The sequence below is a fragment of the Anomaloglossus baeobatrachus genome, chromosome 8 (genome assembly GCF_048569485.1).
Source record: "Anomaloglossus baeobatrachus isolate aAnoBae1 chromosome 8, aAnoBae1.hap1, whole genome shotgun sequence".
In the NCBI taxonomy this organism is placed as follows: domain Eukaryota; kingdom Metazoa; phylum Chordata; class Amphibia; order Anura; family Aromobatidae; genus Anomaloglossus; species Anomaloglossus baeobatrachus.
This window is the reverse complement of record NC_134360.1, coordinates 84,425,409-84,437,931: the sequence shown is the minus strand read 5'-3', so window position 1 is coordinate 84,437,931 and position 12,523 is coordinate 84,425,409. Positions and strand designations below refer to the sequence as shown.

The 12,523-nt window shown below is 40.6% G+C and overlaps 1 protein-coding gene across 1 annotated transcript in view; it reads right to left on the bottom strand.

The window, feature by feature from the left end:
* Nucleotides 1-2,065: 2,065 nt before the first annotated feature.
* NPTXR (neuronal pentraxin receptor) overlaps nt 2,066-12,523 on the bottom strand; it is an 88,130-nt gene continuing 77,672 nt past the window's right edge. Inside the window, exons 4-5 of the mRNA XM_075321856.1 lie at nt 6,252-6,431; nt 2,066-6,141 (exon numbers count right to left, since the gene is read on the bottom strand). Of these exons, the coding sequence (XP_075177971.1) occupies nt 5,917-6,141; nt 6,252-6,431 (405 nt within the window). The 3' untranslated portion in view covers nt 2,066-5,916. The remainder of the gene's footprint in view (nt 6,142-6,251; nt 6,432-12,523) is intronic.

The following is a 12,523-nucleotide window of genomic DNA, read 5'->3' as shown; positions in this document are numbered from 1 at the left end:
GGTAAGATACTCTTTTTGTGGCCCCATACAGTTTCATGCTCCCAAAAGTGCCCTCCCTCCACACACACAGTAGGATACCAAACAGTGAATTTGCACACAATTTACCCCCAAAGTAGCCCCACATCAGCAAGGTATGATATCCGCACACACCTTGATGTCCTCACAGTGCCACAACATATTATGATGTTCCCACAGTGCCCCCAGCACAGAAGATGCACTCACAGTGCCCCAATACAGTATGATGTTCTCATAGTGTCCCCAACATAGTATAATACTCCTACTGTGCCCTCAGTATGATGCCCCCACAGTTTCCCCACATTGATGTCTCACTGAATAAGGTCAAACAGTATGTTTCCCCCACAATGACCTACCCCATTGACAGTATGATGCCCCCATAGATCCTTCACAAAGTATGATTCCCCCAATGTGATTTCCCACAGTATCATTCCCCCACAGTGACCACTCCACAGTATGATGGCCCCACAGTTCACACACACACACACACACACACACACACACATACCGTATGATGCCCTTCCAGTGACCCATTAAGAAACCCAAGAGTCATTAGCGACGTTGTTGCGTGTAACAGCTACAAGCGAGTGTTAACGATCAAAAATACTTACCTAATCGTTGACACATCGTTCATTTTCAAAATCTCGTTGGTCGTTGTGGATGTAGGTTGTTCGTCGTTCCTGAGGCAGCACACATCGCTACGTGTGACACCCTGGGAACAATGAACAACAACTTACCTGCGTACTCCGGCAACAAGGTGGGTGTGTCATAAATGCGGCTGGTCTCCGCCCCTCCGCTTCTATTGGTTGGCCGCTGTGTGACGTCGCTGTGACGGCACACGAACCTCCCCCTTGACAGAGAGGTTGTTCGCCGCCCACAGCGACGTTGCTAGGAAGGTAAGTATGTGTGACGGGTGTTAGCGATATTGTGCGCCACGGGCAGCGATTTGCCCGTGACGCACAAACAATGGGGGCGGGTGCTTTCACAAGCGTGTAAAGCAGCCTTTAGGTTTCGGACATTGAGTGTGATCTAGTCATTGCATCTGCTTTCCAGATGGTTGAATGGTGGAGCAGAGAGCTGCAAGCTCCACTATTAAGTTCAACTGTATACTAAGGATGTAGATACCACTGAAATTGAGATGGCAGATGTGCTGCTATTTGTCACTGAGCTCCCCCAACTGAAAAGTCCCAAAGCAGCTGTGTGGCCTAATGCTATTACCGATAAGTCACTCTATATGCTTGACCTCATGTAAAATGTAATATCTAGAGTTTACTAAAGTGTATTAGAAACTGAATATATTCTGAGTTCAGTCTTTAATGACCCATTGGTACAATATTCACTGCTATCATACTTGCCTATGTCATTATTTGTATTACCTTGTACTTATAACCTCAAACAGTTTGCACTGAAAGCATCCAATTTCCTTGAATGCTATACTTATTGGTAATTTATAATGGTACACAATGCTTAACTCCATAAAGGAAACCTGTGATGTCAAAAATACTATTATGTAGTTTTGGGGTAAATCTGCAGATCCTAAGCTACCCAGCTGCTGCACTGAAAGTCCTGCTACCAGTAGGAAATTAACTTTATTCCTTCGGCTTTCAGTCATAAAGTCACCACTCAGTATACAGTGAACAGTGGCTATAACCACGCCCCAGCACTCACTGACAGCCAGATTTACAGTGCAGCAATGCTGAGCTGGCTGTAAGTGCTGGAGTCTGGTTATCACTGCAGCTCACTATGTACTAAGTGGTGACTGAAGCCTCTCTGGCACTGTGCCTCTGTGGCTAAAACTGTAGGCTACCAGAAGAATAAAGTTTCCTCCTGGTAGCCGGGCTTTCAGTGCGGCGGCAGCACAGTTTTAAACGCTATTTACCTGCAGATTAACCCCATATTAGTTTTTTTTTACATTATAGATTCCATTAAAAATATAGATATTACTATTGTATTGTACATTGTAAATGCTTTTGCTGTGTTTTTTTCTACTCAATGCATGATGTATTATTTCCATAGTACTGTGCAGAACCTTTTTTTAATCACACCAGTCTAAACAAACACAACTCTTTATTTTCAACACTGATATTTTACAAAATAAACACAATTCAGTTCACAAATGTACCAAAAAGAGCAAGCCTGATGAAAGTTTTGCAGAAATTTATGAGGAATATTTTGAAATTGGAAGAAGGAAAAGCGGCAGAAAAGTAAGCAACAGACAGGTATTTGTTCAATAAAATGAAACCTGTAAGGTTAAAGTAAAGCATATAAACAAATTATAGAAATGGAGGAAGATGGCAGTGATATCTGATGTCACAGTGTGCGAAAGTAGTGATTGCACAATATAGAACCACAAGATTGCAGGATGAGAGCCCCGGAACGCTATTTCTAATAAATAGGATTTAATTTATAGCATTCCTCCAATTTCCCCCACCAAAGAATGGGACTGTCCTGCTTCTTGAAGGAGAATTAGGAAGAATGTCAAATGCTTAAATCTCATATCAACAATCTTAAAAAATAAAACAAACAATATTTATTTAGTTTTCTTTTAAAATACTCTGAGATACAGAAATATCCATCTATATAATATAAATATACCATATAGCTTTGCCACAGTGACTTGTATTTTCACTGTTACTGATACTAAGGCTCAAATAAGGATGGCTTTACATAACAGAGCTAATAATAACAATCTCAAACATTTAGAGCAGTGGTCTCCGAGCTAGGAATCACCAGCGTGATGGGAGTTGTAGCTTCACAACAGCTAGAAAGCGACAGTTTGGAGATCGGTGATACAAAATATAATTAAAAGTTCTATCCATTGATCCCATTAGAGGACACTTCAGGGTCCCATCACATGAAACAGGTGATAAAAAGTAGAATCATTTGTGCTCAGATATACAGAAAAATGTTAAATCATGAAATATCCCAGTTCAGTCAATGAAGAGGAGCTTTTACGTACCATATAACTATGAATGCTAATAATAGTTTCTTAGTGTAAGACAATAAGTTGTCTCTTGATTTAGAACTTAACGCTTGGTAAGGAATATATAGTTTAGGACAGTTTTGTGCTCTTAGATCACTAATAGTAGAATATACAGAGCAAGTCTAGTTTGGTGACATCTATGAACCCTGCCGCCATCATTAGCATTCATGGTGCACGTGGTTTGTCTGGGTGTACGTGTTTCGCCAGATGAGATGCTCTTCCAGGAGATATATAGATAACTGCCTATGGACCTCACCTCTCCAAGTTGTTAACTAGTAGACAAAGTTTGTGCATATAGTAGGTTGTACTAGGTTGTGTATGTAGACTGGCGTAAGCTGGAAGTTCTTGCGTTAATGTTCCTGCTGCTAATACATGTTTCACCAGATGGGATGCTTTTTCAGGGGATATATAGATAAGTGCCTATGGGCCTCTCGTCTCAAAGTTGTTAACTAGGAGACCAAGTTTTTGCATGTAGTAGGTTGTACTAGGTCGTGCATGTAGCCTGATGTAAGCCTGAAGTTCTTGTGTTCCTGCTTCTAATGCACCATGTCTCTAAATGACAGACATCCACCACTGTCTGTCTCATACTGACATATTATAGCTGGTTGTAGGTTGCAATCCCCCCAAACTTCTATAACGTTTCATAAATAAAAACTGGAGAATAGCATTTGGACAACCTGCATGTAGAACTTCAGGAAGAAATATTTCCCTAAAAAATCAATCTTATCTATTTCGATACCCTTTCGATTTCTGACCTTTTCCTATTCTGCAAATTAATGTTGTATAATTTTGTAAAGTCGTCTACTATATATTGAATCCATTGCTATGTGGGCAATGAGCAAGCTAAAGCCCGATTCATCATGCTGTGTCTCCAGTTTTCAGAAGTAATTTGTTCTTGTTCTCTATATGTTTTGTGCCAGTTTTCTTTCTTTTTTAAACCTTTATTTTGTATCATTCCTTAACAACTTTGCTTATCTAGATGTTTTAGATTGATTCATGAAATGCAATTTTTACCAAGTATCACATTTTTTTTCCCATCTCACTCCAGTCTACACCCTGAAGTAAGGTTTCTGGAGCAGTTTACAGTTTGGCACATTTTTGTGACTTTAGGGATTTGTAATTTTTGAAGCTTAAAAGTCGTAAAAAACAGTTTAAAATCAAAATAAAGAGAATTTTTGATTTTGCACCAAATTCATCAGCAGTGAGCCATTCTGAAGAATTCAGTGCAAGAAATGTCAGCAAATACTACAAGACAAAAGAATAGAAGTGACTTCAATTATTCGGGCATTAAGTTTACGAGGAAGATTTCTTACACTGATTTTTAATTTGGTGTAAAATGTACCAAATTTATTAGAAATGCTTTTACGAACAGGTGTAGATTTCTACTATAGTTTGAGACAATTCTTCATGTAAATTTAGATAAATATTGTAATGAAATCCTCTCTGCTTAATCTGAGCCACTTATCAAAAGTGTTGAAGTAAAAAAGGGCAAATTTAGCATGGATGACAAAATTTTGCAATTTTCTTATGCCACAAAAGTGTTACAAAGTTGTTAAATCTCCCCCAATATTAAATGGATGAGCTAGAATATTTTAGACTTGGCAGTGGTGCATGTAATGTAAAGTGTAAATACTGAATAACTGTCACGGGGTATGAAATGACAGAACAGGGGCTCCCAGGCTGGATTGAGACCCTGCACTGTGCCTTATCTCAGAGGTAGGCATGATAATAGCCAGTTCTGAGCCCCCAGCATGACCCTGACTCCTGTCTGAGCCCTGATCTTACTCCCTCTCTCCCCCACCCTTGAGGCGGGCTGAAAGCACAGTAAGAAACCCCACAGAAGCAACACGGACAATGGAGAATGAAAACTCGTACACACTGCACTCAACACACATGAGAGACAATATGTGTACAGGGGATAAAGAAAAAGGAAGAAAGTAAACGCGCAACAGGGGAACTTCCACACCACTCAAAAATTGCAACTACAGATCACCATGATCTGGATCACCACAAAGACTGGAATCGCTGGAGCTAAGCTGAAACTATAATCGATTTTGTATCGCAAAGTTCAGGATCTTATATAGGGAGGAGACGTCAGTGATTGATAAATAGCAAACTGAGCTCCTAGCAGAGTTCCTCAGGTCAGCAGGAATTAACTCCTGCAGGACTGGGGAACAGAGCACATGAAACAGCCAACGCCCAGCTCTGGCTGAACAATTAAGAGACCTCAGGTTGCCTGTCAGGCTCTGCAGTGTGATCAGAGCCTGACGCTGCCGTGACATCTGAGTCTGAACCTGAAAATCGCATGACAAAAACTTTTAGGAAAGATTCAGTTTGTAAATTCTACATTAAGATCCCTCAAGGCATACCAGCTTTAATATGACAGGATGTGAGTTTTACAATGGCTGCTAGGTAGACGTACCCAATAGTTTAAGTGGGGGTCTTTGTGCATTTCTTTGTTGGGCATTCTGGCGGCCTGTGTCACATAGCCCTTAAGGTTTTGTTATACATATAAGAAGTGATATGTGTTAGTATTAGTTCGGTTTTAGGTGAGGTATTATAAAAGTTTACAAAATGTCAAAATTTGTTCAAATTTATTTCTTAAAATTGTAACACCTATAGATTTTTATCACTGTTGTGCTTTACTTTTCCATAGAGTACTAACTACATAACCACAGGTTCCTTTATTTTAAACAATGACTTCAAATGCTTACATATCCCAAAATATATAAACTCAATTACTTCCAATATCTGTAAAATGACCCCAAACACAGACACAGGTTTTGAATTTATCTTGTGGTGAATAACACAAGCTGGTGCTGATTTTATACACGGATTTTGGGTAAGCTGTGAAATCCTGCAGTGGTGCAACTGTTGAGGAATAAAGGTGTAGTAAATGTGAATGGCTGGTAAATGTTTCAGTGACCCAAACGCTCTTCGCAGCTTTCAAATGGACTCTTTGTTGCTCCACCAAAAACATCAACCTGACGATCATCCCACTGGACTAGGTTACCGGACAAAGGCATTGTGCAGTTGGCAATTCCTTCTATTTCACTCATAGTCAGGACACGATCCCACATATTGAACTGTGCCACCTCTCCCACAAATGCCTGGGTTGCATCAAAGCGTCCACCCACTGCATCCTGAGAACAGAGACAAACGGCAAATTTGGAATTATAAAAATATTTGAAAAAAAAACGAACCAAGAAAATAAATAACCCCAAAGTAAGTAAATTACCAACCAAGAACTTACCTGTTCCTGACCAAAGATGATGACACCATTGGGTTTGATTGGGTGCCAGGCCGATAGATTATCCTTTGATCCTTTCTTTTTTCCATCTTGAAAGGCTGTCCACATTCCATCTCTTGTGGTCCAGGCGACACATATATGATGCCACATCCCATCTTTAAGGTTGACTGGCAGTTGAGTAACCTGCAAAGGCAACATTCACTTTACCGTAAGTGTTATGCACATAATATAAGCAGATACATAGTTATTTGTGTACTGTTGGTTAACAAGACACTGAGCATTGATACTTGTGTAAGAAAATATGAATAGATTCCATGGTATGAGCCCACGATCAGGAATAGCAGTGTTTTGGACACAGCATGTTTTTGCCAAGTCCCAAATGCTGCATTGTATAGTAGAAGCACAGTGGATGGGATTTAGAGAAATCCCATGCCCACCATGCTTTTTTTTTTCCGCAGTGAAAATTGACATGCAGCATGGCTTTTCAGACACAGCATGTCAATTTATGCTTGCGGAGACTTTTGCGTTCTAAGTTTGGAGAACACGGCAAAAGTTTGCAGCGCCCAGAACCCTGATCGTGGGGAGAACATTTGTGTCTCCGCAACAGAAGACACGCTTTGTCTCAAACGTAGTGTGTGTGGTTCGTCTGCACATACCCTAATACTTTTTTTGTATACAGTTATGTTATAACTGATAGCAGTAAAACTTGAGCAAATTGCTTTAAAAGGAAACCCTATATTTTAGGTAAAAAAACCCCAAACATTTATTAACCTTTTCTTAAGGTACAAATATAGTGGGAGGTACCAACAGACATTTCTGAAGGTGCCCATTCACATTAGATGAATGTTGGTCTAACTCTTTAATCTAATGGATGTGTAGAGGCCATCTGAATCCCATGTTTTGGGATAAAAGGATCAGGCTTTTAGGAAGAAAAGATATGTAGGCTTGGCCCAGTGTGCTGGTGTATGGAGGAATATTTGTAGGAAGAGCATTCAGACCAGCCATGTCTACTTGCCCTTACACAGGAGGGTTTTATCCAGAGAGAGGCATTAGAGTATGCACCCAGTATACGAGTTATGCCTTTACGTGGCTACTGGGCAGATTTTTGCTAGATTTCATTAAGCAGTAATGTATGTCTATAGTCTTTTATTCTTACATTCATGGTTTTCAAGCTTTAATTTCAGAGAGACAAAGGTATCCTCAACTCACCTGCTCCCCGGGCTGCCAGTCCTTGCGGGTGCCAGGGATCCACCGGTAGGTCCCAACCGGTTAGGAATAAATGCAAAGGAGGAAAGGATCCGGCACAATCACCTCTGAGTAAAGTGTCAAAGCTTTATTAGCGAATATTAAAAAGGTTCCATCCGTGGAAACAAAAGGAGGGTATTAACCCATGGAAACTTTACGCGTTTCGGACTTCCATATTAAAAGCAAAAGAGTCCTTAATCATAAGTGATCCATGTATGCCGCACAGCTACTAAAATAGACTATCTCACTAGGTGGACACAGAAGAAAAGCTGGTTATCACTAATTGCAAACAACTGGTGGTGGGTGTAGACCATCATACATAATTGCACAGGGTGTACTTGCTAGACAACCTACAGTTAAAAGTCAAATCAGATATACACATATCAAATTTACACAAACAGATACATCTATAATGATGGAAAAAGACATTATTCCAACTGCCCAGGTTAACACAATCACATATATGTACCGGTGAATAAACAGATACACGCATGAGTGAACAATCAGGTACAAAGACAGCTTATATATGATTTCATCATCAGGTGGGCAATAAGCCTAGTGGGAATGCATGTTTATGTCAAAGGAAAAAATCCCGATTGCAAAAACATGACCTCCAAAATATTTATGAACCATATAAAGACTGCATATAAAAATATATATATATATATATATATATATATATATATATATATATATATATGTATACATATATATATGTATGCAGGAATATATAATTGTTCCCAAATAAGAGGAATATCCGTCCCTGGGGACATTTTAATCCTGGATTACATGCATTCCCATTTATGTGACATGTTCCCTCAAATAAGATCATTCCACTGTCATTAAATACAAACAAGGTAAATACCAACCCTAAATCTATATCATGGCAAACCCAAGTTCATGCGCTCACAAATAGAAGGGAAAATTCCCCAAATAGATATAAAGTAGCTGACAAAACACCGAATGTCATCCGCAGGTGGGAAACATGTAAGCAATCAGAATCAAAAAATGTACCGCAGATCCGAGCGGTAATTAAAACCGCCTGGATGAAATCATATATAAGCTGTCTTTGTACCTGATTGTTCACTCATGCGTGTATCTGTTTATTCATCGGCACATATATGTGATTGTGTTAACCTGGGCAGTTGGAATAATGTCTTTTCCCATCATTATAGATGTATCTGTTTGTGTAAATTTGATATGTGTATATCTGATTTGACTTTTAACTGTAGGTTGTCTAGCAAGTACACCCTGTGCAATTATGTATGATGGTCTACACCCACCACCAGTTGTTTGCAATTAGTGATAGCCAGCTTTTCTTCTGTGTCCACCTAGTGAGATAGTCTATTTTAGTAGCTGTGCGGCATACATGGATCACTTATGATTAAGGACTCTTTTGCTTTTAATATGGAAGTCCGAAACGCGTAAAGTTTCCATGGGTTAATACCCTCCTTTTGTTTCCACGGATGGAACCTTTTTAATATTTGCTAATAAAGCTTTGACATTTTACTCAGAGGTGATTGTGCCGGATCCTTTCCTCCTTTGCATGTATTTAATTTCAGAGAGCAACTGTCTTTTTTTTTATTATATGTGATGTTCAGTTTTCCACCTGTTCAGACTGCAAGTTGGGAGTGCCGTCAGTCTTCTTGTCTAGATTATGGAGTCATGCCCTCTGACTGTGCACCCCTCCCCCATTAGCCACAGGTGATTTTATTCTCTAGTTGCAGGTTCCTACTTGCCCATATGCATGAGGTTTTTAACCCAGAGAGAGGCGTTCGAGTAAGTACCCAGTATACGAGGTATGCCTTGAGATGGCTTCTGGGCAGATATAGAAATGGACATTTTTGCATGCTAAATATCTCAATTTTTCCTACATTTTCTAAAGCAGTAATGCATGTTTATGTTCTTATATTCTTATATTTATGGTTTGCATGCTTTAGCCTTTCAGATTACGACTGTATTCTTTTTTTGTTATTATATGGTGTGCAGGCATCTTTAGTCATTAAAGGGAATCTGCCATCATCATATTCATGATATTCCGGAATTATTTCTGCTATGGTTAGTAAAAAAAAAAACAAACTACTGGTTCTCACCTATAATGCAAGACAAGCTTAAAAAGTCCACTAAATGTGTATCTGCTCAGTAGTGCTCGATATTCATGAGCTGCACCCAATCACCCCCTGATTGACAGCTGTATACAGAATAGCTAGAAAACTGTCAATTAGTGGCCAGAGGTGGGATGGGGATGCAGTTCATGAGTCACACAGCACTCCGCTCTCCTGCAAGCAATACACAGGAATTTTATGAAAACTGTGACAACTTTGTACTGGTAACTGATCTGTGTGAAAAAAGTATTTCTGAGCCTTTTTTTCCATGCATTGATTTTTTGTATCTGTGATTCTCATGCATTTATTTTAATAAATGTTATGCCTTTTTTAATACACTTTTTTTCCATTTGTTTTTTTTATGGGAAAAAATATCTAAAAATGTAATATATTTAAATGGACAAAGGAAGTGAACACAATAAATAAATAAATAATTCTGTGAAGTATAATATTACATAATTATAGATACTAATGCACAAACCTACGGCTCTAATGCCTGCTTTAAACGCTTCAATAAATCTTTCAATCCGTCGTCGGGGTCAAGTTGTAAGTGACGCACATCCGGCATCGTTCGTGACGTATTTGCGTGTGACACCTACGTGCGATCAAGATTGAACGCAAATACGGTGATCGCATACACGTTGTTTATTGCTCATACATTGGACGTTTTGTTGCACGAACCTAGTCAATTGAAATGTGTGACATCCCTCATACGATTTTGATGTCTGTGGCTATGTGCGCAGGTGTGCGCTCTGCACCGCAGCTTAAAAAAGGTCCGCTTCAGAGCGCAGCTGAAAAGTTGCGTTCTGAAGCGCCTCACAATGTCTGTCATGCACTAATCTCTGTCAGTCGGTCACTATCTCTGTCCCTCTCTCTCTGTCCATGTCAGTCTATCCCTCTTACCCCCTCTCTCATACTCACCGATCCCCGATCACCGGCGCGGCTCTGCACGGCATTCACACTGCTCCGGCGGCTTTTACTGTTTTGATCGCGCTACTCACCGCCGCTCCGGTCACCTCCATGCAGCAACTGAGGTGAGTAGCGCGATCAGCTGAGCTGTCACTGAGGTTACCCGCGGCCACCGCTGGATCCACCGCTGCATCCAGTGACAGCGGGTAACCTCAGTGACAGCTCAGCTGATCGCGCGGCTGTCTTCAGTTGCTGTGTGGAGGTGACAAGAGCGGCTGTGTCTGCTGCAGCTCTGGTCACCTCCATGCAGCAGCGCTGGAAGCGACGCTGGAGCATCCTGGATTACGCCGGACATGGAGGGCTTTTTTGGGCTGATTAAAGTGGTGAACCAGGGTATATGTTTGTGTTTTTTATTTCTAATAAATGATTTTTTCGGGTGTGTGTGTTTATTTACTGTAATTTACAGATTAATCATGGAAGGTATCTCATAGACGCTGAACATGATTAATCTAGGACTTATTGGCAGCTATGGGCTGCCAATAACTCCTTATTACCCCGATTTGCCAACGCACCAGGGCAAATCGGGAAGAGCCGGGCACAGTCTCAGAACTGTCGCATCTAATGTATGCGGCAATTCTGGGCGGCTGTTGGCTGATATTGTTAGGCTGGGGGGCTCCCCATAAAGTGGAGCTCCCCATCCTGAGAATACCAGCCTTCAGCCGTATGGCTTTATCTGGCTGGTTTTAAAATTAGGGGGGACCGCACGCCGTTTTTTTTAATCATTTAATTATTTATTTCACTACACAGTATAGACACGCCCACCGGCTGCTGTGATTGGGTGCAGTGTGACACCTGTCACTCAGCGTGGGGGGCGTGTCTCACTGTAACCAATCATAGGCGCCAGTGGGCGGGGTAAGCAGGGAATACGAGATTGTTTAATGGGCGGCCGGCTTTTTCAAAACAGTAAAAGCCGCCGGAGCAGTGTGAATGCCGTGCAGTGCCGGGGATCGGTGAGTATATGAGAGAGGGCTGTTCAATTCAGTTACTCAGGAGTTTAGCGGTCACCGGTGAATCCTTCACAGGTGACCGCTAATCAGGGCGCGACACAGACAGAGCCGCAGCATGACCATGAAGTCGGGTGAGGTTCACCCGAGTTCATTCTGACAGTGCGACCCTGTCTGTGTCTGCTGTCATCTGCCATTCAGCTCTGCTACATGGCTGTCTGTGTCTGCTGTCAGCGGCCATGTAGCAGAGCTGAATGGCAGATGACATAGTAAAAACGCATCCCTACACATTATACACGCTTGTCAAGTCAATAAATAAAAAAAAAAAAAAGGTGCCCAATGCATACGTCACAGAACACATGATCTAAAGGATCGCAAACAAAATTGATCAATTTAACATAGACTACTAACGCACGTGTGACAGCAAATGAACGACCTACGAGCAATCTCATTCAATCGCATATGCGACCTGGGCGTGTCACATCGCATACGAGATCGCACACCTAATTGTAAGGTGTAAAGCAGGCTTAAGATTTACACTAATCAAACAATTTAATACTATAACATTTGTCACTTGGTTGTAAACCGGCATTATACTAATCTGTCTATATGGAATGTCTTTTACTTAAAGCCTTCAGATTGTAAAATGAGCACATTATAAGATGTTGGCAAGAATTAAATTGTTTTTCAATCATGCGTAATGATGCATATACACTGGAGATCGAACAATGTATGATCACATGCCTTTTTCAGAAATAATGTAATCTACATTGATCTACATTTGAAGTTTTTTTGTAAGGGGTGCGCCATGCCACTAGATCAGTGTTTTACAAAATATCCAAAGTTTATCACAATAAAACCTTTATTTTGCCCAAAACGTGATGATCATAATTAGAGAATAGCAATGACTACAGCACAGGGAAAGATTATAACTACATTTTCTGCAGGTAACAACAGTCACCAATCAGTAGGACGTGTACCAGCCTTTGCTTTGAATGACTTCAGCACACCT